The 27,913-nt window shown below is 44.8% G+C and overlaps 1 protein-coding gene across 11 annotated transcripts in view; it reads left to right on the forward strand.

Annotated features, from left to right (window-relative positions):
- The window catches only part of TANC2 (tetratricopeptide repeat, ankyrin repeat and coiled-coil containing 2), a 713,129-nt gene that overhangs the window by 486,439 nt on the left and 198,777 nt on the right, over positions 1 to 27,913 (forward strand). For all 11 annotated transcript variants that reach the window (XM_073325985.2, XM_073325984.2, XM_078850726.1 and 8 more), the window contains one exon: positions 23,591 to 23,739. In XM_073325985.2, coding sequence (XP_073182086.2) covers positions 23,591 to 23,739 — 149 coding nt within the window. The remainder of the gene's footprint in view (positions 1 to 23,590; positions 23,740 to 27,913) is intronic.

A 27,913-nucleotide genomic window follows, 5' to 3' on the forward strand; every position in this document is an offset into this window, starting at 1 on the left:
AAATTCCTTCCCGACCCCAAATATGGCGATCAGCTAAACCCTGAGCATGTGGGCAAGACTCGCCAGCCAGCCACCCAGGAAAGAATTCTCTGTAGTAACTCAGATCCCATCCCATCAGAGGCCACTGGGCATATCTACCGCTAATAGTTGAAGATCAATTAATTGCCAAAATTAGGCTGTCTCATCAAATTATCCCTTCCATAAATTTATCAAGTTTAGTCTTGAAGCCAGATATGTCTTTTGCCCCCACTGCTTCCCTTGGAAGGCTGTTCCAGAACTTCACTCCTCTGATGGTTAGAAACCTTCGTCTAATTTCAAGTCTAAACTTCCTGATGGCCAGTTTATATCCATTTGTTCTTGTGTCCATATTGGTACTGAGCTTAAATAATTCTTCTCCCTCTGTGGTATTTATCCCTCTGATATATTTATAGAGAGCAATCATATCTCCCTTCAGCCTTCTTTTGGTTAGGCTAAATAAGCCAAGCTCTTTGAGTCTCCTTTCATAAGACAAGTTTTCCATTCCTCGGATCATCCTAGTAGCCCTTCTCTGTACCTGTTCCAGTTTGAATTCATCTTTCTTAAACATGGGAGACCAGAACTGCACACACTATTCCAGATGAGGTCTCACCAGTGCCTTGTATAACGGTACTAACATCTCCTTATATCTACTGGAAATACCTTGCCTGATGCATCCCAAGACTGCATTAGCTTTTTTCACGGCCATATCCCATTGGCGGCTCAAAGTCATCCTGTGATCAACCAATACTCTGAGGTCCTTCTCCTCCTCTGTTACTTCCAAGTGAAGCGTCCCCAGTGTATAACGAAAATTCATATTAATCCCTAAATGCATGACCTTGCACTTTTCACTTTTAAATTTCATCCTATTACTATTACTCCAGTTTACAAGGTCATCCAGATCTTCCTGTATGATATCCCAGTCCTTCTCTGTATTGGCAATACCTCCCAGCTTCGTGTCATCCGCAAACTTTATAAGCACATTCCTGCTTTTTGTGCCAAGGACATAAAAATAAAAAGTAATAAAAAGATTAAATAAGATTGGTCCCAAAACCAATCCCTAAGGAACTCCACTAGTAATCTCCTTCCAGCCTGACAGTTCACATTTCAGTGTGACCCGTTGTAGTCTCCCCTTTAACCAATTCCTTATCCACCTTTCAATTTTCATATTGATCCCCATCTTTTCCAATTTAGCTAATAATTCCCCATGTGGAACCGTATCAAATGCCTTACTGAAATTGAGGTAAATTAGATCCACTGCATTTCCTTTGTCTAAAAAATCTGTTACCTTCTCAAAGAAGGAGATCAGGTTGGTTTGACACGATCTACCTTTTGTAAAACCATGTTGTATTTTGTCCCAATTACCATTGACCTCAATGTCCTTAACTACTTTCTCCTTCAAAAATTTTCCCAAGACCTTGCATACTACAGATGTCAAACTAACAGGCCTGTAGTTACCCGGATCACTTTTTTTTCCTTTCTTAAAAATAGGAACTATGATAGCAATTCTCCAGTCATACGGTACAACCCCTGAGTTTACAAATTCATTAAACATTTTTGCTAATGGGCTTGTACTTTCATGTACCAGTTCCTTTAGTATTCTTGGATGAAGATTATCTGGGCTCCCCGATTTAGTCCCATTAAGCTATTCAAGTTTGGTTTCTACCTCGGATGTGGTAATATCTACCTCCATATCCTCCTTCCCATTTGTCATCCTACCATTGTCCCTAAGCTCCTCAATAGCTTCATTAAACACTGAGGCAAAGTCTTTGTTTAGATATTGGGCCATGCCTGGATTATCCTTAACCTCCACTCTATTTTAGCAGTCCCACTTCTTTCTTTGTTTTCTTCTTATTTAAGTGGCTATAGAATCTTTTACTATTGGTTTTAATTCCCTTTGCAAGGTCCAAATCCACATGGCTTTTGGCCTTTCTCACTTTATTCCTACATGTTCTGACCTCAATAAGGTAGCTTTCCTTGCTAATCCCTCCCATCTTCCACTCCTTGTAGGCTTTCTGCTTTTTCTTAATCACCTCTCTAAGGTACTTGCTAATCCAGCTTGGTCTACAACTCCTGCCTATTAATTTTTCCCCCTTTCTTGGGATGCAGGCTTCTGATAGTTTCTGCAACTTTGACTTGAAGTAATTCCAGGCCTCCTCCGCCTTTAGATCCACAAGTTCTTCAGTCCAATCCACTTCCGTAACTAATTTCCTTAATTTTTTAAAGTTAGCTCTTTTGAAATCAGAAACCCTAGTCACAGATCTGTTTTTGTTTATCCTTCCATTTAGTTTGAACTGAATTAGCTCATGATCGCTCAAACCAATGTAGTCCCCTACAACCATTTCTTCTATGAGGTCTTCACTAGTCACCAAAGCCAAATTTAAAATGGCATCCCCTCTTGTTGGTTCAGCAACTACTTGGTGAAGGAATCCATCAGCTATCGCATCCAGGAAAATCTGAGCTCTATTATTATAACTAGCACTTCTCCCCCAGTCTATATCTGGGAAGTTAAAGTCTTCCATGATCACACAATTCCCATTAGTATTTACTTCATTAAAAACATTAAAGAGGTCTCTATCCATATCCAGATCGGATCCCGGCAATCTATATCACATCCCAAGCACTATCCCAGGGGAGGCTCTAGTACAGTGGTTCTCAAACTTGGGCCGCCGCTTGTTCAGGGAAAGCCCCTGGTGGGCCGGGCTCGTTTGTTTACCTGCCGCATCCACAGGTTCGGCCAATTATGACTCCCACTGGCCGGGGATGTGCTGGCCGCCCTTCCTGCAGCCCCCATTGGCCTGGAGCGGCGAACCGTGGCCAGTGGGAGCCGCGATCGGCCAAATCTCCTGACGCAGCAGGTAAACAAACCGGCCTGGCCCACCAGGGGCTTTCCCTGAAAAGCGGTGGCCCTAGTTTGAGAACCACTGCTCTAGTAGGTTTCTTCCCTGTAAAGGGGCTAGGCTGGGGCCACGCCGGCTCGCTACGCACAATTGACTTTGGGGGAATTTGTCTGGCCACCGGAGTCTCCCTCGGCAGCCCTTGTAGTAACTGAAACATCACCACCCACAGCAAAACAAACTCCCAACCAGCACCAAAACACTGCCAGACCACCACACACTCCCTTCACTAGCCTGTCTGTTCCTTTGCCTGGCTCTTAGTCTTCCCCCCAAACTCCCCTTACAAACTCCCACTCAAACTCCCCTGTTTACAGCTCTGTTTGCTGGCTCCTGTGCTGCTGCAGTTGTCTGTGGGAATCTCTGATAATTGGGAATCATTTAAGGAGGCATTACTAGCTGCCTAAAAAGTCACAATCAAGGAAAAAGGCTGACCTGGTTTAAAGGCCCAGGGCCTGGCCTGCTAACATTGGGCTATTTGCTCAGCCCCTGCCTGAGGGCCTGAGCTACTGACTATTTGGTGCCCCACCCTGACTCAGGGCCCAGGCCTCCAGTGCTCGTTCCAGTTACCGCAAGGGCTGCCAAGGGAGACTCCGGTGGCCGGACAAATTCCCCCAGAGTCAACTGTGTGTAGCGAGCCGATGTGGCTCCCCGCTGCCCCGGAGAGCGTTGAGTCCTGTCCTAGCCCCTTTACACATGGTGGAGAATGTGGGCATGATCCCTCGGCCCCTGTGAGAAGGGGTCTGAGGGGGAGAGCCACCCCGAGAGAGCCATGGAGATGGATCGAATATTTAAGCTCCTGATGGAGACCGAGGAGCGACAGCAGGCTGCCCAGCTCCAGCAGCAGCAAACAGCTCAGCTCCAGCAGCAGCTCATTCAGCAGCTAGGAGCCCGGCTGCAGCAGTTAGTGACGGCTTTACCGGGAGATGCGGCCAGGTCATCATACACCACCGAGCCGGTCCAGCTAACCAAGATGAGACCTGACGATGACCCCGAGGCTTTCTTGGTGACGTTTGAATGGGTGGCGCTGGTTGCTGGGTGGGCCCCTGACCAATGGGCCACTCTTTTGGCCCCATACTTGACTGAGACTGCCCAAACGGCATACCGGGGGCTGGCTACGGATGAGGCAAGGGATTATAACCAGTTAAAAGCAGCGATCCTGGATGCCTTGGATGTCAGCCCAGACACCTTTCGCAGAGGTTCTGAACTCAGACATACCCCACAGGCACCCAACCCCGGCTGGTGGCCCAAGCCCTGAAGGAAACGTGCAAGCAGTAACTACAGTCAGAGAGGAGGATGGCAGAGGAGGTCATGAAACAAGTCATTCTAGAACAGTTTGTGCACATCCTCCTGGCCCGAGGACGGGCCTGGGTGCTCTGCCATCGGCCAGTGATGTTAGCAGCTGCCATCATGCTGATGGAAGACTTCCTCGCGGCCAAAACACTGATGGGACCCGCCATCCGAGCCCAACACCCCGGGCCAGAATGCACTAACACCAAAAGAAAAGGGGGCACCCCGACCGAGTGATGGAACCTCCCCCGTGGGCAAGAGGCTTGCTCAGGACCTTAGGCCAGACACCCTGAGCTCCCACCTCGACAAGGGTCTGCAACCACCGTGCTGAATGTTCTGGGAACCAGTCGGAGTGCACCCAGGAGCCCGCCGGGAGCCCCCACCTGAGGCGGTCACCCTGAACTCTGGCCCTGCTTTCTATATGGGAAGTATGGACATTTGCAGAGGGACTGCATGGAAATGGACTGCAGCTTTGGCCATGTCTGTGCAGGGGAAACCAGGGCCCGGCTACTACAGGCTCCCAAGATCACGGTTCCGGTAGTTGTCAGGGACCATCCCACCCAGGTCCTGATAGACTCCAGCTGCGGGCAGACACTGATTCGCCAGGCTTGGGACCCCGGGTGGACCCCCACTTGGGAACAATTTGGCTGCAATGCATCCACACCGATGTGCGGCCCTACCCCAGGGCCTGGATCCTGTTGACAGTGGCCAGGGTCACCTGATGAATCATTGTCGGCCTGGCCCCTCGACTTGCATACCCAGTGATCCTGGGGCGGGATTGGCTTGCCTTCGAGGAGATCCTCCACTCGACCCCGGCGCTGGAAGGAGAGTGTCCTGAGGCCCTACTGGAGGAGGAGGATGGGACCCCAGAACCCGGAGGAGGGACCGAGAAAACAGACGGCCCCCTGCCGGGGCCCTCTGCCGAACCCCAACTCCATACTGATTTTTGCCAAGACCAAAAAGCTGACCCCACCCTGAGCCGGGCCTATGAACATCTAACGGCGGTTGATGGGACTATGGTCGACCCCCAGTCCGCAATCCAGTGGCCCCACTTGGAGCTACACCGGGACCGTCTTTACCGGATCGACCACGACCCCTGCACAAAGGAACCACAAACGCAGCTGCTGGTACCGCGGTGTCACCAATGGGCTGTGATTAAGATTGTGCACAACATCCCCACTGCCGGGCACTTAGGCCATGAAAAGAACCTCGCCCGGATTTTGACGTGGTTCTTCTGGCCTGGTGTTCACCAGGAGGTGAGGAACTATTGTAGCTCCTGCCCAGAGTGCCAGTTAGCCGCTCCCCCATGAGTACCCAGGGCAAAAAGGGAAATTGTTAGTAATGAACATAAATCAGATGATAGGAGTTGTAGAAAATCGAAAAGGGAAGCAAAGGAACACAAAGACAACTCTGTGGCCAGCAGAGTTAAGGATAATAAGGAGTTTTTAAAATACTGTATGTTAGGAACAAAAATAATTCTGACAGTGATACTGGTCCATTACCAAATAGAAATGGTAGTACTATCAATAGTAATGCAAAAAAGGCAAGAGTGTTCAGTGAGTATTTTGGTTCTCTTTTGGGGCGGGAAACAGATGATATAGTCTCATCATATGATTATAACAAACTTTCCATTCCACTAGTAGCTCTAAGGAGGTTAAACAGAAGCTAATAAAGTTTACTGCAACCCACAGAAGAGTCCTCACAGGATGAGGTCAAGAGTCACAGGATGAGGTCCAGTCTGTGGAAGGAATGACAGGAGTAAACCCAAGAGATAAAGCCACCTATCCACTGTAAACTGAGAGCCTGTAACAGCTACGAGTATGACACAGGCAAAAGATTTTCTTTCTGCGATTTTTAAAATAAGGGTTCTATCCCATGATCTTCCTTGAGGATGGGCAAGCAGACCAACATCTCGGCATGCCCACAGGTTTCCACGTCCAGCAGATGTCTGAGGATACCATTGCAGAGCTCCTACAAGACGTGGCCAAGATTGACTCCTCCGTACTGGCACCGTGGCAGAAGATCAACACCTTGAACACCTTCCTGATCCCCATATTTCATTTGTCCTGAGGGGATCTGCCATGGCGAAGGTACCTCTTAACAAGGTGGACAGCACCGTAAGGCAGCTAGTGAAGAAGTGGATATTTCTTCCCCAGAGGGCCAGCAATGAACTGCTGTACATTTCATACAGGCTGGGCGGCGCCAACATCCCTCAAATGTGTGATCCGTGCAAAGTTGTAGTGATCACTCGAGCATTCCATCTTCTGACGTGCCTGGACACCATGGTGAGGAACATTGTGGAAAGTGCTATGCATAATGTCATCAGGAAGCGAATCGCCAGGACCCCCTCCAACCAAGATGTGACCCACTTACCTGAGCGGCTTTCTGGAAGACAAATTTGCAAGAGATGGGGAGACTGCTTCACTCTGGACTTGTGCCTGCAATGCTTCACGACAGCTAGAGAAGCGCATCGCTTGCCACTGGATGTGGTGTGAGGAATGTTGGGAGCTGGGAGTCCTGGTGCCACAGGTGAAGAATACAGAGCACGCAGTCATCACTCCAAGAGCTAAAACCATGCTGGTGAGAACCCTGAAGGATGCTATCCGCTAGCAGTACGTGGAAAACCTGAGACAGAAACTGGACCAAGGCAAGGCCTTCAAGGTGATGTGCAAGGGGGATGCTATCAACTACTTCCTCCCCAAGGGGTAGTTTCACCTGATTTGCTGACTGGAGGTTCATCCACAGGGCCAGGCTCAACTGCGTCCCACTGATTGGAGCCATTCACCATGAAAATTGGGACAAGTGATGCAGAAGGTGCAGCTATGCCAACAAGATGCTACCCCATGTCTTGTGTAGCTGCAAGCCCCATTCCAGAGCCTGACAGCTCTGCCACAGTGCCATCCAAGATTGCCTAATCAGAGCCATCCCGTCACCTGTGGGGAAGGTTGCTGTGAACTCTGCCATCCCCAGAATGGACAGCCAACTGAGACCAAACACTGTCATCAACAACGAGGAACAGAAAAAGATCATCATGGTGGACGTCACTGTGCCCTTTGAGAAGTGCCTTCCACGGCGCCCAAGCTCGAAAGATGGAGAAATATCCCCTCTAGCCAACGCCTTGAGAGCTAGGGGTTACAAGGTTCAAACACACATGCTGATCATCTGAGCCCTGGGCACATGCGACCAGTAATGAGCGAGTGTTGCGGGAATGCCGAATCGGTCAGCGCTACACTTGGCTGATGCGGTAACTCATGGTATCGGATGCCAGCAGGTATCAAGGGACATCTATCTAGAAAACATCACCAGACATAGGCAATACTAGGAGAGATGAGCTGGAGTGCTGCTGAGAAGCAAAGTTGGGAAAGTAATTGGAATGCTTCTCTGATGGATTATAATAGGATACAGACAACCTATTCTAAATGGCCAATTATCAATGGACAATATACACTCATTGCCATATTTGCTTTTGACAACCGACTCTCTGTATAACTTTTCATGAGTGATGCACCTGAATACTTGGATGCTAATATCTAAACTGTATCATTAAATTTATTATTCTAAATTTGGGTTATTGCTGATCATGTACTATATGTATTGTGTGACTTTTAAACCAAACTTTGTACTTTGGGATAATTTATGTACTAAATCCAGATGTACAGACACTCCTTCCTTAACCTGTGTATTATATAATTTTAACATTAGCTTCAATAAAATTTTTAATTCTCTGACGCAGCCTAGCAATCGCCTCTTGGGACAGGATATGTTAGCTGGCTCCCTCCCCTCAGGGACTGCAGTGCTCTGATCAAACTTCTCCTTTCTCTCTTACCTTGAGTGAGTCAGGATCCTTTTATTTTCTCTCTGCAGTTGTCCCTCCCTCTTGCAGCAAACGGTAAATGGAGGGCTTTGGGAAATTAGATCCCTTTTTCTGTTAGTAATTCTCTTCTGACATTTTTCCATTTGGTAGAGTGGATGCCCTGTTTTTGTGCTTTTGGAGCCATGCTGCTTCTGGTTGACTATTCCATTCCATCATTTCGGTTTATATGCTGTTGAAGGATGAGCTGCAATGCCACCTAAATGCCACTAGTTATGTTGGATAAAGTTCCATTAATGGTGACTTCTTTTGAAAGAATCTGTTGTACAAAGTGTAAGTTACAAATAAAAATCTATTTTGTTTTTAATGTAACGAAGACCCAACACCGTTTATACCCACCCCTGTGTAACATCAGTAAATGCCTAAACTTGGTGAGTGTCAGCCGTTCCTAGTTTAAGTGGCGGTGTTACTTTCTTCTTGGCATTTGTAGGGTGATCTGGGACTTATAATGTGCTAGTGTATAAAAGTGAATGGTGGGCAAGCACCATCAGTAGAGCTCACCACACCTGAAATTCAGCATCCCTTGGCATCATCTACAGAGCAACTGAGCTCTCTGGGGCTTCCCTTTGACCCCAGCTTAGAGGGCCTGAAGAATGGTCTGCAGAGATGATGTCAGAAACCAGTCTCTTATAACTGATCCGACCACGTGTGTACCTGGCTTTCACTTGCCACACCACTCAATGGCCCTTGCATAGACAAATGGTGCCTCCCCTTACTGGGATGGCACCAACTAAAGGGGAGGACACATGACCTCCCCATGTGTCTCCTCCCTGACCCCAGGCTAGGGCCCCTGCACTCTCCCCGCTCTACATTACCTGCAGGTGGTAAGGACTCTGTCATCCTGCTGTGGCTGCTTCCCCCTGGCATATTGGGCTGTTCTCCCTGGTCGCCAGGCCCGGGCAGGGAGTGGGACAGAGCCACTCCCAGTCGCAGCTCTGTGCAGTGTAGCCAGCTGCCTGGGAGAGAGCCTGGCTGGAGAGGGGCAGAGGCCAAAAATGCCTGGGAGGAGGGAGGGCTTTGGCTCACTTGGCCGCTGTCCCCAGAAGCCAAGCCTGGGCGGGAGGCAGGTCCCCTCTGCTGCCAGGCGCTCTGTCAGGCGGCTGCTGCATTGCACTGGGCAGCATCCCAGCATGGTCGGAAGAGGTTCTGGCCTCGCCCCTTCGACTCCGGCTCTGGCCCCACCCCTTCCACTCCCCACCCGGGCCGGCTGGTGAGGGGGCCTTTGTGAATTGATTTTGAATGGGCCAGGGTCCATATGCAGACAGCCTTCACACCTGAGGCCAATGGGAGGATCCCACATAGAATCATAGAATATCAGGGTTGGAAGGGACCCCAGAAGGTCATCTAGTCCAACCCCCTGCTCGAAGCAGGACCAATTCCCAGTTAAATCATCCCAGCCAGGGCTTTGTCAAGCCTGACCTTAAAAACCTCCAAGGAAGGAGATTCTACCACCTCCCTAGGTAACGCATTCCAGTGTTTCACCACCCTCTTAGTGAAAAAGTTTTTCCTAATATCCAATCTAAACCTCCCCCACTGCAACTTGAGACCATTACTCCTCGTTCTGTCATCTGCTACCATTGAGAACAGTCTAGAGCCATCCTCTTTGGAACCCCCTTTCAGGTAGTTGAAAGCAGCTATCAAATCCCCCCTCATTCTTCTCTTCTGCAGGCTAAACAATCCCATATGTATGCAGCTACATGCAGCTAGGGTGGCCAGACAGCAAGTGTGAAAAATCGGGACGTGGGTGGGGGATAATAGGCACCTATATAAGACAAAGCCCCAAATATCCGGACTGTCCCTATAAAATTGGGACATCTGGTCACCCTACCTGCAGCTGTGGCCAAAGACAGACAAGGTCACACATCACTTAACGACTGCCCTTTGACCAGATTTGATGGTTGTCTGAGGGCTCTGCACTTCGCTGATGAGGCTGCTGCAAATTGGCTTGGCAAGGTCCGCATCCAATAACAAGAGGGCCTGCAAAACTGGTTTCTCCAACTCATTTCCACTTATTCTCCAGTCTCCTCTGCTTCCCCATTTTACTGATGGTACCTTGACTTCTGCTCCCTATCCAAGGTTTGCCAGACTTTCTAAAGTCTGCATGAGCTTTTGTGGACCTTGATAAGTCACTAAAATCCCTGTGTTGACTCTGTATCTCCTGACCTGCTACGGTTGACAGCAAGTCTTGTGGACTTTAAAGATCTGTATTGAGACAAAGCTGATAGGAACAGAAATCAAGATATGGAATTGAAGGGGTTCTCAAATTTCATTGCGCCACGACCCCCTTCTGATAACAGTTACTGCATGACCCCGGATTGGGTGGAGCCCAAGCCTTCATGCCCCAGGTGGGTGGAGAGGGGACCAGAGCCTGAGTCCCACCGCCCCGGGTGGGGGTGGAGCTCAGGCTTCAGCTTCTGCTAGGGGTCCCAGCAAGTCTAATGCTGGCCCTGGCGACCCCATTAAAATGGGGTCGAGATCCACTTTGGAGTCCTGACCCACAAGTTTGAAAACCACTGGAATAGGGAAAGTTGACTAAGAATCTCGCTGAGGTGCTCCACAGGGCTTTCTGCTTGTTGGATCCTAGTGTATCTTAAATAAAAGTAGTATGTGATCACGTAATTAAAGGCACTGTCATAATACATATGCACAAGAAGGCTGATGTAAGTTTTCACAGGCATCCTTATTTCTGGCATTTTCAAAATTCTGACTTTGCAACTATCCAGCAACTGACCCCTTTGCAGAAAGTAGCATCCCCTGCTGAGTAAAGTAGGGTATCTTGCCACATTCATAATCAGTCAGTATTCCATGATCCCCACTGACCTGTGGGTTTCTGGATAAAGATTGTGGTTTTGAAGTGTCTTAACCTGCCTATCTGAGAGACCGCCTCTCTACCTGTGTCATACTACCACGGTTGAAATCAGCAAAGGCACTTAATCTGAAGTCATGCCATTACAAACACATAAGTACTGCAGGCATGACATTTTCCATGTGGCTGTGAAATTCACTTTAAAAGAGCCTGAATCTGGTGACCTTCAGGACACTCTGCTAAGCTCATCTTTTTTCCCCAGACACTTTAAGTAGGATGAATTGCTGGAAGGGGAGGGAGAGGGGGATCTGAGCTTTCAAGTTGCTTGGCTTGCTGATGGTGAGTTATACTGGATTGTACTGCTGCACTTTAGTGTGTGGTGTTTCTTCTGTATTTTAAAAGTTGGGAAAGTTGGTGAGTGTGTAAGGATAGGTACCCTTTTTAGTATTTGTATAAATTCAAAGGGTAAAATCTTCAAAAGCACTTACATTTCTAAGGAGCCTAACCCATTTTCAGGAATGACTTAGGCTTCTAAGTAAATGGGACTTGGTTTCCTAAATTTCTTAGCTACTTTTGAAATGTCTGCCCTAAATAAATAAACTCTTTGCCTCCCTCCCCCATTCTTCTTCTGCTCCCTTCTCCTCTCCTCCTCCTGGCCTGCCTCCCGCAGAGTGACCTTGCTGCCCAATTGCTATTCAATCCATCTGCCCCGTAGGTACCCCCAATCAATAAATTGCTTCTCTAAACCCAGCAGTTCATCCTCTGCTGCAACATCCATCCCATCCAATTGACCTTTTCCTTACACAGGCAACCCAGACCCTCCCCAACTAATTGACTTTCAGGTTTTCCAGATGCCTGAGCCAATTAACCTTCTCTTACTCCCTGGACAATTGATCTACTTCTTGTCCTCTGCCTTCACTCCTACCCCAGCAGCCTTCTTACTTCTTAGAAGACTTTTTGCCAAGTTTCCAGCAGTTCCTTTCCTTTTCCTCCCAGATTAATGGCCAGATGGGGAGGTGACTGGGTCACCTTTTCAAGCTTTTCTCCAACACTATGAAGGCTAGAATCTTACTTTTTTTTTTTTAAATGAAAGCTGAGGTTCCCACATAATTACTTGACTTCAGGATCAGGGGCTTTAAGAAATGCCCCAAATATCATGAGACTCTCTGTAAAATCTAGAGCAGGGGTGGCCAACCTGTGGCTCTAGAGCCACTTACGGCTCTTCAGAAGTTACTATGCGGCTCCTTGTCTAGGCACCGACTCCGGGGCTGGAGTTACAGGCACCAGCTTTCCAATGTGCCGGGGGGTGCTAGCTGCTGAACCCTTGGCTCTGCCACAGGCCCTGCCTCCACTCCACCCCTGCCTGAGCCTGAGCCTGCCATGCCCTTGCTCCTCCCCCGAGCCTCCTGCACGCCATGAAACAGCTGATGGGGAGGGAAGGGGAGGCGCTGATTGGCAGGGCTGCTGGTGGGTGGGAGCGCTGGGAGCAGGCGGGGAGCTGATGGGGGGTACTGACGTATTATTGTGGCTCTTTGGCAATGTATATTGGTAAATTCTGGCTCCTTCTCAGGCTCAGGTTGGCCACCCCTGCTATGTGGGTTGGCAACACATAGGCTCTCTGAAGCTTTCAGAACCAGCCAGAGAGGATCAGCCAGAGTATTGCACTCTCCTCTTTATCCACAACCCTGGGTTGTGGATCTTGTTTGTCAGGTGGCTAGCAGGGGTACTGCTATGTTGCTGCAACAAGGTAGGGAGAGCAACCAGCTGCAGAGGCTTAGGGAGGCTGGTCTCTTTTTAATTCAAGAGGTTTCTTGGGTGCTGTTGCACCCTCAGTTGCAGCTGTGCATCCCCAAAGACTTCATTGGGTTTGTGGAAGAGTAGCCGCAAGGTAGAATTTGACACTTGTGACTACAGAGGTCTGAGTAGCTAGTACTGCTTGGCTGTGCTTTCCCCTGGCTCTCACTCAGGCCCTCACTTTTAAAATTTCCGTGCTAAAACACTGGATGTTGGTACCATGCTGTTTTCTGAAATTACTTTATTTTTTCTGCTCCTGAATTCCGTCTGTGGATTCAGCAAAGTTAAGACTTCAGTGCTCTGATTTAGTCCTTCCAAGATTCTTCTGACTTGTCCAGTAAAACACCAGATAGTCTAAACATGAGTGGTATCTACAGAGGGACAACCTGTTTCACATCTGTGTAAAAGCTGTTATTTATTTCTCTTACATAAAGCAGTGTGAGTCATACAGAGCACAGCTACCTGTCACTTCTGGAGATTAAGGACAAAAGCCAGAAACTATTAGTGTTCCTGTTCATCAATTGTGTAAGAGTTGGATTAAGTTTCTTTTGTAACTTCTTGAATACTGTTGGTCTCATCTAATTTACTAAAATATTGCAGTAACAATGGAATGTTCAGTATCAAAGAATCCCAAAGGTTGTCAAGTTCTTACAGTGCAAAAGCAGGGATACTACTTTTCATTTTTGTTCTAAAAAAAAAAAAAAAGTGTGTGGGGGGGCAATACTTGTTAGCACAATTTTCTTCTCTGTCTAACCCCAGCCCTCCCCTTTGAGGGACGGATTGCAAGTTGGTGAGGACTCTTAATGACTCTGACTGATGTCAGTGAGAGATAGGGCTCTCAGCAGCGCAGGCTTCATATGGTTAGTCTCCCACCCACATCTATAACAAAGCCTTTGGGCTGGCAGCAAACATGAATGTTGGTCTCTCCGTTCTGACCCCATATCCACTAGCTGGAAGACTCCAAGTCTGAGTCATTTTCATTTTTGAAATTAAAAGGAAAAAAAATTCAAAATGGATAAAAGGAAAGGTGTTTATGCCATTTTTAGTTAATCTATGCAAGTCATTACTACAAGATATTTTGAAGACAAATAATTTAGTAATATTTTTAAAAAGAATAGTTTTTGTGTGAATAAGAATAGAAACTGCAGCAATGTAAGCTAGGACAACACTAGCAGGATATCAGCCCCCCCTACTTCAGAGCGTAAACTAATAACTAGCTGAAATAAGAAAAGTCATCCCAGAGTTTAATAAGCATTGCACAGTAAGAGACTTTATGTACATGTGGATGTTGTTACTCCTTTCTTTGAAGCATCTACAGTTGGCTCTTGTCAGAGATGGGGTAGTAGACTAGATGAATCTTTTGTCTCTTTGGGCATGGGAATTCCTAAGCTCTTATGCTGTTGCTCAAACCCCAGCCTTTTTACTTTTGCGTCAGTCTGTGACTTTTTAAGGGGGAAAAAAAAATGTTCTCCTACTTCTATAGAGATGCAGAAACTTTCTATTTAAAAACTTATATGGGGAATTGAGGCACAGAGAAGCTAACTGATTTGCCCAATTCCACACAAGAAGATTTCAGGCTACGTCTCTGGGTCCAGTGGTTGAACCCTAACCACTCAGTAAACCTGCCATTTGTCATACCTATCATGTTTCAGGGTAAAATCTTCTTCCATAGTAGAAAAGTAGCTTCAAATTCACTATGTGGACACTGTAGTATACATAGAATCACAGAAGATCAGGGTTGGAAGAAACCTCAGGAGGTCATCTAGTCCAACCCTGCTCAAAGCAGGACCAACCCCAACTAATCATCCCAGCCAGGGCTTTGTCAAGCCAGGCCTTAAAAACCTCTAAGGAAGGAGATTCCACCACCTCCCTAGGTAACCCATTCCAGTGCTTCCTTGAGAGGTCATCTAGTCCAGTCCCCTGCACTCATGGCAGGACTAAGTATTATCTAGACCATTCCTGACAGGTGTTTTTCTAACCTGCTCTTAAAAATCTCCAGTGATGGAGATTCCACAACCTCCCTAGGCAATTTATTCCAGTGCTTCACCACCCTGACAGGAAGTTTTTCCTAATGTCCAAACCTAAACCTCCTGTGCTGCAATTTAAGCCCATTGCTTCTTGTCCTATCCTCAGAAGTTAAGAAGAACAATTTTTCTCCGTCTTCCTTGTAACAATCTTTTACATACTTGAAAACTGGTATCATGTCCCCTCTCAGTCTTCTCTTCTCCAGACTAAAGAAACCCAATTTTTTCAGTCTTCCCTCAGAGATCATGTTTTCGAGACCTTTAATCATTTATGTTGCTCTTCTCTGGACTCTCTCAAATTTGTCCACATCCTTCCTGAAATATGGCACCCAGAACTGGACACAATACTCCAGCTGAGGCCTAATCAGTGCAGGGTAGAGCAGAAGAATTACTTCGTGTCTTTCTTACAACACTCCTGCTAATACATCCAGAATGATGTTTGCTTTTTTTGCAACACTGTTGACTCATATTTAGCTTTTGGTCCACTATGACCCCCAGATCCCTTTCCTCAGTACTCCTTCTTAGGCAGTCGTTTCCTTTTTTTGTATGTGTGCAACTGATTGTTCCTCCCTAAATGGAGTACTTTGCATTTGTCCTTATTGAATTTCATCCTATCTACTTCAGACCAGTTCTCCAGTTTGTCCAGATCATTTTGAATTTTAATCCTATCCTCCAAAGCACTTGCAACCCCTTCCAGCTTGGTATCATCTGCAGACTTTATAAGTGTACTCTCTATGCTATTATCTAAATCATTGATGAAGATACTGAACAGAACCGGACCCAGAACTGATCCCTGAGGGACTCCACTCATTATGTCCTTCCAGCATGACTGTGAACCACTGATAACTACTCTCTGGGAACTGTTTTCCAACCAGTTTTGCACCCACCTTATCATAGCTCCATCTAGGTTGCATTTCCCTAGTTTGTTTATGAGATGGTCACGCGAGACAGTATCAAAAGCTTTACTAAAGTCAAAATATAAAAACAAGGAAGTAAGCACCCAGATTTGAAACAGTGGCCTCTTGATCTGCAGTCAGATGCGCAACCCCTGAGCTGAACCCCAACCTGCTGAGCTCTACTTCCACCATACAGGAACACTACGGTATACGTACCAGTGGTGGTGTTTGGAGACATTCTTCAGAAGCTCAAATTCTTCTAAAGCTGGATAGATCATTGTTAATCACAGTACTGTACTAAATGATTAGCTAATCTTGCTTTTTAGAAAAGTAATGGCAGACGGCATTTTTCGTCACTTTATGAAGAGCTACCATTCTAAAGCTGGAGAGTATATATGTATGTGTGTGTGTGTATTTATTTTTATGCTTGTACTATATATAATTTTCCCATTGTTTTGAGATAAATGCACTTTATGCCTGAAAGATAATTTTTTGGTTATATTTTTATATATTAAATAGTAACTGCTTTCCTCAGAATTGGCAATTGAGCACAAAAAATCTTAGTTATTTTTGAATTATTGAATCATAACGCTATCACAACCCAGTTTTGCCTTTTTTCTTTGGGTGAGGGAAACAATAAATTCAGTTATTTTTATCATTACACTAGAAAGGTTTTGTGAAATCAATACATATATTTCTTATAGCTGCACCACAGTTAAGAATGTGGACAACTATAACAAAGGTAATTTATCTTTTCTTGTTATGTGATTTGATAGAGAAGCGGTTCTCAACTGGGGGTCCGTGGCAGCAGGTTTAAAACAAACAAAAGGAAATATTTTTTCACACAATGCACAGTCAACCTGGATGCCAAGGGATGTTGTGAAGGCCAAGACTATCAGAAGGTTCAAAAAAGAACTAGATAACTTCATGGAGGATAGGTCCATGAATGGATATTGGCAAGGAAGCTGGGAATGGGCAACAGGGGATGGATCACTTAATGATTACCTGTTTTATTCAGTCCCTCTGGCACACCTGGCATTGGCTACTGTCAGAAGACAGGATACTGGGCAAGATGGACCTTTGGTCTGACCCCGTATGGCTGTTCTTTTGAGCCCATTGGCAGAGATGGTCGGGCACAAGGGGGTGGTCTCCCCAAACTGCAGTGCCAGCGCAGGACAGTCCCAGGGGCAGCTCCACACCACCTCCCCCACCCGCCCCAAGGCTCCACCCCCCTGGCCAGATCAGAGGCAGGAAGCTGGAGCCGCGCAGTGTGGGGTGACTGCTTCTCTGGCTGGTGTGGTGCCATGGAGCAGGCAGTCACGGCGCTCCCCTGTCTCCTCCTGCTGCTGGTGCCTGGGACTGTGGCTGCTCCTCAACTCCCAGTCCCTTTTGACTGCTCATGTAACCAGTAAGAGCCGCCCTGGTGGGTGGACCCAGTTCCGGGGCTGGCAGAGCCCTCGGGGAGCAGCAACCACAACCCTCCTGGCACACAGTCCCTAGCTATCCCTCGCTCTGCACCCTGAGCTACCCCCAGCCCACACACAGCCCCTAACTGCATCTCTCCCTGCACCCTGAGCTACTCCCCTATCTGCACACTGTCCCTAGCTACCCCCTCCTTGCACCTTGAGCTACACCCTGCCTGCACACAGCCCCTAGCTATCCCCCGCCTTGTCTGCACCCTAAGCGGTTTTCAAACGTGAGTTGAGTCTCCCCCTTTGAGTTATAATTTTTGATTGTGCCCCCCACCCCAACCAGACGGCTCAGTTGCCTGCTGAGGTGAGTCGGGGTGGATGTGGCAATCCCTCTCCGGGCCCTGGTGTGCAGAGTTTGCCCAAGCCTTTCTGGGCCCTGCCAGCTCCCGCCTCCCAAAAATAGAAGTTAAACTGTGCCTATGCCCCAGGCACATCTCTCCCTCACTCCCCCCAGCCAACGGGTGGAGCCCTGGTGCCTCACCCTGGTGCTCCACAGACTAAAGTCCCATGGTTGTGACCCTCCCACTCCCCAGCTGCTGAAGCCGGGAGCCCTTATCCGCGCCCCCCACACCCCCTTACACACTGGTCCCTGGAATGTTTATAGCACGTTGAGGGGGCCTGAGAAAGAAAAAGGTTGAGAACCACTGTGATAGACCTCAGCACCCCATTATTACTGTGGGCAGTGATGTGTCACTGGCAAGAGAATGTGTCACTTTAATATGTATTGTTAAGTTGATCAACCATTCAAGTTAATGCTGCATATAAATAAGATCCTTGGGGCAGGAACTGTAATTGCATTTGTAACTTGTACAGCACCAAGCACATTACTGGCGTATAAATAGTAAATCACATTTTCACGGAGTTCTATCTCGTATTGATTCCTGACTACTTCAATTCAGGAATTATAACTAAGGGCCTCCTATTCCAAAAACCAGGCCCTGTCACTTAAACTAAGGAAATAAATCTCTGTTAGCTGTAAAGTATCAGAGGGGTAGCCATGTTAGTCTGTATCCACAAAAACAACGAGGAGTCCAGTGGCACCTTAAAGACTAACAGATTTATTTGGGCATAAGCTTTTGTGGGTAAAAAACCCCCACTTTTTCAGATGCAAAGAAGTGGGGTTTTTTACCCACGAAAGCTTATGCCCAAATAAATCTATTAGTCTTATAAGGTGCCACCAGACTCCTCATTGTTTCTGTTAGCTGTAGTAGAATGACAAGTTGTATACTCTTGCCTCCAAGTAACCAGAGAATGACATCAGCCCTGATCCAGCAGAGCACTTAAGCACATGTGTAATTTGAGTCCTGCTAGGTCAATGGGACTACACACTTGCTGAATGTTATGCACGTGCTGAAGTTTTTGCTGAATCGGGGTCATTGTCACAAACACCAGAGCAGGTCTAACATTCTATTCAGAGCAGTGGTGATCAAACAGTGATCGCCATTAAAAACTGGATGTTTATCATTAACTGAAGTTAACTCTACCATGAGCTCTGCAGTCTTTGAATGTAGGAAATCTTGTAGATATCTTGGAAAAGGTAAATACTGTATCATTATAAAAATCCATCTTTAATGGCATTTATGATGCACACTAACCAATATATTTGCAAACTCTGCCCTGAATATTTACTCTGAGATTGATGTTCTGCATACAGCCCCCCCCCTCCCGAAAATATGTACCTCATTTGTAAATAATTTACATGGTATTTAACTTAACATTGTGGTTTGCTGCTGCACTGTAATTTACTTTTCAGAGAAATTTCATAAGGGTTTTTGCAACAGATACAGTATGCGTTTGGAGTGTGTACCCTATGCAAAAGGAATTATTTATACAAAAGACTCTAACAGATCAGGTATGTCGGGGTGGGACTACCATACAGTACTGTAGAAATTCTGGGCAGAAAGGCTGCTCCTAGGCAGCTGGTGATAGGCTGTCAAAATGGAAGTAATTCTCAGGGCTCTACCTCAGTCATTTCATGGGTCTCTCTCACTCCTGGGATAGCCCAAGATTTGAGGGGCTGCAAAAGTGGCTTACAGTCACCATAGCTCTGCATCTCCCAAGGCTGTGAGTTTTGTGTTGTTGTGAATCCAAGAATTTCATCCATAGCGCTCAAGGGAAAAGATGGACTTCCTGTCTTCCTTGAGTCATCTCACCATCCTGCATTCCTCCCACAGAATCAGGGATATACCTCTAGAATACAATATCACATAAACAACAGAATGGTGATGGACCAATAGCTCACCACTGGAGTCCAGTTTGACAAGCATCTAGGCTACAACTTTGTTTAGGGGTGGGGGGTGGACACCAGGAGCCTTGGGAAGGTTGGGGTTGGACAGAAGGTTTCAGAAGGTGATGATGGTAAAAGGAGGTAACGAGAGCCTCTACCCACACAGGGAGCTGGGTTCACACACTCTGCAAGCAGTCACCCATGGAGCAGAATCACACTGGTTCTGCTTCAGACACAGCCCTCCATTCTCATGAAGGATGTGATAGTATTTGCACCTTGATTACTGGAAGGGAGGTCTCTGGGTGAAGAATTCATTCATTTTCATAGCAGTGAAGCCTCCGTGTAAGACAATTCAGGGTGTGTATTTCACAATGTTGATGGTTGTTATGAATGTGGAGTCTTTGTTTTGTATGAGATGCTGCAGCTGTGAACTAAGGTGCACCCCCCATTAAGTATTTGTTTAATCATCCTCATTAATCAACATTGTCTATATCCTTTTAAAAGCTTTTTTAGTCTGCATTAATATGATTGAGACAATGAAAAGTTGGTTTATGCTTCTGTACATTGAAATTATGACCTTGAACTGGGCTCCCTAGGAGCAGCAGACTAATCTATGTATTGAGCTTTCATGCAAGGTTATAGCTTCAACTGACTTGTACCTTTCAGCAATAGTTATGAGTGACATGTAAAAAAAACCCTCCCTCTACCCTAGCTGTAGACTAAGTTCTTCAGCACCTTTTGAGAATGTTGACTAATTTATATTCAAGAAGGGAAAGATAAGATATAGAGTAAGATACATTTCATTAAAGGACTCTTTAAAATGGGGTTCTACTGAGAAAAGTGACTATATAAAAATGCCATCGTCTTATTCAACAAATCTTTTTGCTGTGAATCAGTCATATCTGCTGACTGTTCTGACTAGGATAAGGTTTTACTGCCTCTGGCACTGCAGCACTAGACCAGCCTTGGGAAACAGAGTTGGCTTTTATTCTGGATTGAACGTTATGACAAAAATAATTACCTACATTCTAATTGCAGGCCCACATCCTGCCCTTAGTTCCTTCTCTGCAACTCCTTGGAACTCCAGTTGCACAGGTGTAGAACTTGGCCTACAGGATCTTTGTTACTGATGCTGATCTGAACAGGAAAGAACTTAATTTTCAGGTCCTGGATTACCTTTAGGACACTGGTGATCAGAAAAATAAAACCATTTTTAGTCTGCACTGAGAGTCCTGTATCTGTAGACATGGAGAGGCAATAAACTCAGAAACCAATGATGCTTTTTTATTATAGAATAGAAGATCAGGGTTGGAAGGGACCTCAGGAGGTCATCTAGTCCAACCCCCTTTACTCACTTTTCAGAGTAAAAGCACATTGTAATTCTCACTATAAATGCAGTACTAACCTAATACACATTATCAACCAACATATTGTAAATATGCTAACTAATTTAAACTAATTAATAACCTGGCCATGCAGTGATCTTAACTCAAGTTAGACCCAGGATCCAGAGTTCTTGCTCCTCTTTTAACTCTTACTTTTTGAGTAGTTTCTTTCTCTCAAAGAGAGAAAGAGGGCAGAGGGCAACAAAAATGATTAGGGGACTGGAACACATGACTTATGAGGAGAGGCTGAGGGAACTGGGATTGTTTAGTCTACAGAAGAGAAGAATGAGGGGAGATTTGATAGCTGCTTTCAGCTACCTGAAAGGTGGTTCCAAAGAGGATGGATCTAGACTATTCTCAGTGGTAGCGGATGACAGGACAAGGAGTAATGGTCTCAAGCTGCAGTGAGAGAGATTTAGGTTGGATATTAGGAAAAACTTTTTCACTAGGAGGGTGGTGAAACACTGGAATGCGTTACCTAGGGAGGTGGTAGAATCTCCTTCCTTAGAAGTTTTTAAGGTCAGGCTTGACAAAGCCCTGGCTGGGATGATTTAATTGGGGATCGGTCCTGCTTTGAGCAGGGGGTTGGACTAGATGACCTTCTGAGGTCCCTTCCAACCCTGATATTCTATGATTCTATGATTCTCTCTCTCTCAGCTTTCTGTCTGCTCCTCTCTATAGAACAGCCCCATGGTCAGGATAATTCACAGTGTCTGTTTTCAATGTTCAGCATTTCAATGGAGCCTACGTTTACCCCAGCACTATGTCCTTTCTCCTGTCTCCCATATATCTTTGCATTTCCTGATGTTTCTTTGATTCTTTGAAGGTTTTTTTTCTAATTAAGATGATACTTTGCGCTTTTCAAGTCTCAGCCTGAAATTGAAATATGCCTGTTATTTTGCACCATATTTCTGTCCTAAAAAGAGACAGGTGCTCAGTATTGTTAGAAACACAGTACGGTTAGTTGGATATTAGGTTTTTAAAAATGTGCATAAAAATATATAGACACACCTATAGCTTTTGATTATTTACAGTCAAGACGCTAAACATTTTCCTTTCCAGCATTTATTCTCTTCTCATTATGGCTTTGATTACTCTAGCATTTCCTAGGAACAGTTTTCCACCTACATTAACTCCAGTTCAATTCTACTGATGGTAGTAATAATGGTGGGAGCCCTAGTGCAGCTAAGGTGCCAGTGGCTGAGTGTCTTACTGCCATGTCATGCCTGTGTACACCAGCACTTGCTCTGGGATGTGGACTTCGCTGTCCATGCAACAACTATACAAAAGGGCATGGTCTTGTGGATTAGAGTGCATTCCCTCTGACATGGTATACAGTATCAACAGCAGATGAAGGCTGGCAGATGATGGTTGCATATATTGTTCTTTCCAGTTTTGACTGGCTTGATCCCTGTTTCAGAGGAATCACTGGACAGTATTCCTTTTTCTCCTCATGCTGGACTGACGAGCAAGGCTCTAATGTCTGACCTGAAGCACACAACCTGCTATGTCAGAATTACAATAAGGGTCTGAATGAAACTGATAAAAATCCGTAGATTCAGATTAAAGTCTGAACTGCTAGCTTAATCAACACGGTTGGGTACAAGTGTTCATGCTGCTTTGAAATATTAGGGGATTCTATGTGCCATATACAGTATATTCCTTGGCACAACAGAATGTGTTGAGTGACGTTTCAACTTTCTGAATCTTAGGTTTTTATCAGTTTGAGAGACCCTTAGCAGTAATGTCTGTGGAGCTTTTTAGGGCAGTTAAAAAGAAGGGCTCTTGTGGGAAGTAAATGGGAATTGATAAAATAGTCCAAAGCATCCACATTTTTGTCTACTTTTCCTGTACCCAGTAGCCTCCTTCAAAATCACTATAGTCTACGTTGCAAATAGGTATTGAGAGTTTAAATGTATTTTACCTAGCAGACAGCACGCATTCCAAGATTTTGCATTCATGAGTAAATTCATAATTGGAAATTCTGAAAAAACAAAAAGTGAGTATTTGACTTGATAGATCATAATATCATCCTAGGAACTATTACAGCTTCTTGTGCAATATTTTCCCAGAGACAGCAGGTGTGATAAAAATCCTTCTCAATTTATTTTTTTTGTAGAATGGCTGCACGAAAGAAGTTGGATCTCTCAGTAGATTTAAGAAAAAACCCTCTGCTTTTAAAACTTTTTGAGAGTATGAAAGACTTTGGTTAATTTACCAACGGGCTGTAGGTGTGCACTCAAATTGTGAGTTTTGGACTACGAACATATGTGAATTGAACTGACTTATCTGGCCCTGGGACAGGCTGAAAATGGGACTATTATCTTACTCTACCTTTCCTAATGAACAATAGAACAGTCTTTAAACATGTCCTTTCATATTATGAAATAATGAATTTCAGCTGCTTAAAACTGTGGGCCTACTGGTATGGATGCCACTTGAGTGCATTGCTAACAGAAGATCAAACGATTCACATACAGTCATGAGTTCTTTGCAAGTGACACAGAGGTGACTCATTTGGTTGTGTACATGAGAGAGGAGCTTCCTTGGCTTCAGCATTGCCTTTTAGCAAAGTCCCATCTCTTGGTTGAGCCTAGAGGGCTTTGTCATGAACTTCAGGGGGAAAGGGATGACAGTCTGCATCTTGCCTAAAATGAGGTGTTGAGAACAGCAGCTAATAAACAGAGAGAGAAGGAATAAAGGGTACTATTAAAAGAAATGTAGAGTGACAATTTAAATCAATGAATGTCCAGCAAATAGTGTTGAGTGAGACAGAGAAGATGTGTTTGAGCTGAAAACCTCTATAGTGGAGTTGCTGTGTGAAAAGTTGGCTATACTTAGTCCATTAAAACAGTGGGTGAACAATAGTAAAGTTAAACAGTTTCCATCATAAATTATGTTTTTCTTGTTGTTCAGGTGAAGCTGAGCAGGAGCTGGGACCCCCTCCATCCGTAGATGAGGCAGCAAACACACTCATGACTCGCCTGGGCTTCCTCCTTGGAGAGAAAGTCACAGAGGTACAGCCGGGGCCCCAGTACAGCATGGAGGTGCAGGATGAGAATCAGGTATGAGATCTCCTTCGGCATTACAAATGTACAGCAATAATTGGTTGGTTGTGATGTAGCACATGAGTTTTTGTAATTATCTCGTGGTTGTGTGTGTGATAGAGGTGGAATGATTTTCACAAAAGGACAAAGGTAATAATACCACATTATAAAACTGTGGGTCATAATTACACAGTAGCAATATATGTTTATGGGATCAGCTGATACCATTTGTGGTAGTTTCTGTCATTTTCCTGTTTGAGCTGCAAGCTTCGTCAGGGACAATAGCCTCTCTTACCGTATTAGATAATAGTGATCAAAATAATTTGTATTCTATGCACCTTTCCTGTGAGGCCTTTAAAGTACTTTAGAAACATTAAATAAGCTTCATAAATCCCCTGGAATGGTAGGTAAGTATTATTATCCTAATTTTACAGCTGCTTATATGACTTGCTCATATACACATATTGAGATGGCTCAAAACTGAAAATATATACAAATACCAACTTATTCTTGTCAAATTCTCATTGAACTTAACTCATCTTTCTGGATGTCTCAAGAACAGAGTGACAGCCAAGCACCGGTTGAACACTAAATTTGATAGGAGTTTTGCCTGAGTAAGGACTTTGGATCCTAGTTCTGTAGTAATCACTCCCAGTCTTCTGCTCTGGACAGTAGACTCACTCCCCACACATGGTAGTGAATAAGCTAAGGACTTATTTCTACCAAACTGAGAAGTGATGGGGTGAGAGTGAAAACCAAAAAGAGAGAGTCTGTTAATTGAAGAAGGATGGTCCAAGGGTTAGGATTCTAGCCCGGGACTTGGGAGATCCAAGGTTAATTTCCTGCTCTCTGACAAAGACGTACTGTGTGACCTTGGACAAGTCACTTAGTCTCTATGTGCCTTGGCTCCTTTTGTGAAAATTGGGGCTATTGTGAAAAATAAATAAAGATTGTGAGGTGCTCAGATACGATGATAACGAAGGCCATATTAGTACCATAGATGGAAGTGTGTATTGTTGTTAACAGGCTTATTTTTCTTACCCATTGTCTGAAGTTCCCTTTATTACATCTGCTTTGGTAGGCTGACAAAGCAATGACTGTCTAGCTTGTCTTTGTGATAAAATAAAAGTTCTCATGTAGTTTTTGGTTCCTCTCTGGACTTGACTTGATACTGGAATAATAAATTTGTCTGCATCTCTGAAGTGTGATTGGCCATTTTATATTTTTCTGGTGATTCGGGAAAGCTCCTCTTCTTCAGGCTGAAGTTTTCAGCACCCTTTGCTCTTTGATTTTACACTGCCACTGAACAGAATTTTTCAAAATAAATTCTATCGTTTTTAGCGGTGCAAATCACTATTGAATTTAACCCCTCCTGAATTGTTTTAAGGAGTAAAAGGAAGCTATTACTTGCAGATAGGTGAGTAGCACAGGTGCCAGAGCAAGAGAGGTAAGCTGGATCAGGTGAGTGCAAAAGCTGGAGCAATGGGAGGAGGCAAGTAGATGGGGTAGAGTTGGTAGCTGGAGTTATGGATGTCCAAAGCAGAGTGGCAGCTGTAGATCAGCTAACCTAGAGAGGAAGGAAGCTGTATTCCTTCAGCAGCAGGAGTGAAGAGGTTGTCCCGCAGGGAGACTGGAGAATTTGGTGTGGGAGGAGAGGGCTGGCTCTGTGGTGACATAGATTTCCGTGAGTGGTTTTGAGCAGTCCATGGCACAAGTGGGACAAAGAGTTAACATGCTTTTCTCTTTGGAGCAAAGAAAATGGATTTTTGTGAAATGTTTATTCTTTAACACATTTATTAAGTTTTTCATGATTTCACATAGTTTTTTGTGTAAGTTTTGTTGGCTATCTTTGAAATGCACTGTAGAGTACATTGTGTTAGAAAGTGTATTTTTAACAGGCACTTATTTGAACTGAATACTTCAAAGCAGAATAGAAATTTCTACTATAAATGGTTCCTTTTGTTGGCTTTTTTTTAATTAAAAAAACCATCTTTTCTGAAAATATTCCTTTTAAGAGTAAGTAAAAGAAAATATCTTTACAGAGACAGCAGTGACAGTTGCACTCTGAAGTAGATTGATATCTTGGGCTCTGCATCAATTTTTGCATGAAAAAGTTTTAGAGGCCCTTTGAACACCATTCATGTGCTTAGTGAAGATAGAGAAGAGCCAAGTTCTTAATTTACCAAGTTAAATTTGTTGTGGGGGTTGTTTTTTGTGAGCAGTGCCTCCTCTGTCAGTGCTGCATATTTCCCTAAAGTCCACATCTAAGCTGCTGATGGCCAGTCTAAATGGAGTCCTGGGGAATTTAATTCAGCCTTTTTAATTTCTCTCCCCTCTGTTCTGAAGGTGTGATTGCAGCAATCCTCTTCCGGACAGGAGAACTGTCAAACAGCCTTGGCCAAGTTTGATGTCAGTCTTACTGTATGAATCCACTGGCATTTGTGATTCTCTTACTCCTAACCACATCCCTCTGAAGGCAGGTCTACACTTAAAACACTGCATTGATGCAGCTGCGCCTCTCTCGTGTTTCAGAGAAGACGCTCCTACGCCGATGGGAGAGCTCCCATTGGCATAGTTAATCCACCTCCCCCAATAGCTATGTCACTGGGAGAAGTTCTCCCACTGACATAGCGCTGTCTACACTGGGGCTTAGTTGGTATAACTGTGTTGTGCAGGAGTATGGGTTTATACAAGTCTGTAGTATAGACCTGGCTGAAGAGTGGGAGTCCTCCTAAGTATTTCCCAAAGTAAAGACCCTTCTGTACTGCAGCACATGTCACAGCTCTGCTGCAATCCTACTAAACTAGCCCTCCAAGAGTTAATTCTTCAGCATAAATCATGATGCAGGGGTGTTGGTGAGGGAGGTTTGCAAAGATGCTGACATCTGATTGCAACTTTGGCTGCCATTATGCACTTGAACTTTAAAAAAGAAAAGCTCTTTCTAGATTTTAATTCATTAGTTTATGTGGCTTGAGCTGTGAAAGCAGTCTCTGTGTAAAAAGCTAGAATTAGAGGACTGCTTGCTATTCTGACCATGCTCTGCCCTCTGAAGTGAGAATATAATTATTTGCAATCTCTCCAATGTTGAGGTGAAATGAAGATAAGGAATAGAGCTGTTTTTTAACTAAAACTGTCCCAATCTATAAATCCAACACTTTGTATTTCCACTCAAGTGCTTTATTTTGATTATAGCAGGGGGGACATTTTCTTATCCAAATTGCTTAGAAGTTACAACTTTTTATATACTATTTCTTACTTGAGCACGTTTTCCTTAATGAGAGATCACATATGTCAAAGAGTAAAATATTTTTCTCCTCTTCACAAACTTTCTTTTGCTTTATTGGCTACTAGTAAAGCAAAGGAATATGAGAGCAGTATAGTAAAGTGTACTTTTTCAAACGCTTTAGTAGAAATATAACAATAAATGTAGCAACAATGTTGAAAATACAGAATTGTCTTATAAATGGAAATGTATATTTAAATTTGGCATAGAGGAATATATGATGAGTATATTTCTGTATCAGTACAAAAATCTCATATATGTCCGTGCAGAGTAATATAAGTTTGAATATTTCCATTAGCATCTTGTTGCTAACTGGCTGCAATAGTAACATTACAAATCAAAGAGGTGATAAGAATATCATTTGGTAATAGCTATGGCACTTCATGGAAGTTGGTGTGGTAATCAGATGGGGAAAGCTGGATGTACCATTGTTTTGCTGCATTTTAATTTGTTTTTAAATATAACTGAGGTCCTATATATCAAGGTGTTTGAGTAGGATTTTATTAGTCATAGTGTTAGAATTGCAGCAAATATTTGCTTGAAATAACAGTTTTAAAAGTGGCATGGAAACCCTCTGCTTTGGAGAAAACACAACACCAGATTAATAACAACACTTGTGACAAAGCTCTGTCCTTGTCTCCATGGGTCCCGCATTTCCTGGCGGATTTCGCTAGCCTCAGAGGCTCACTGTGGCCCTCCACGTAACCCTTCTCTCTCTAGAGACAAGGGTCACGGTCTACTGAGCCATTTTCATCATAAGCCAGCAAGGGAGGTGAGCAGAAGCTATCCTCCCTTGCACAGTCTCTTTGCCTCCCAGTCTCAGTGATTAATCGGGGGGGAGGGGGCAAACGGGGGAGCCCAGGCCCACCCTCTACTCCAGGCTCCAGCCCAGGGACCCTAATAGTATCA

Source organism: Lepidochelys kempii, chromosome 27 (genome assembly GCF_965140285.1).
Source record: "Lepidochelys kempii isolate rLepKem1 chromosome 27, rLepKem1.hap1, whole genome shotgun sequence".
Lineage (NCBI taxonomy): Eukaryota > Metazoa > Chordata > Testudines > Cheloniidae > Lepidochelys > Lepidochelys kempii.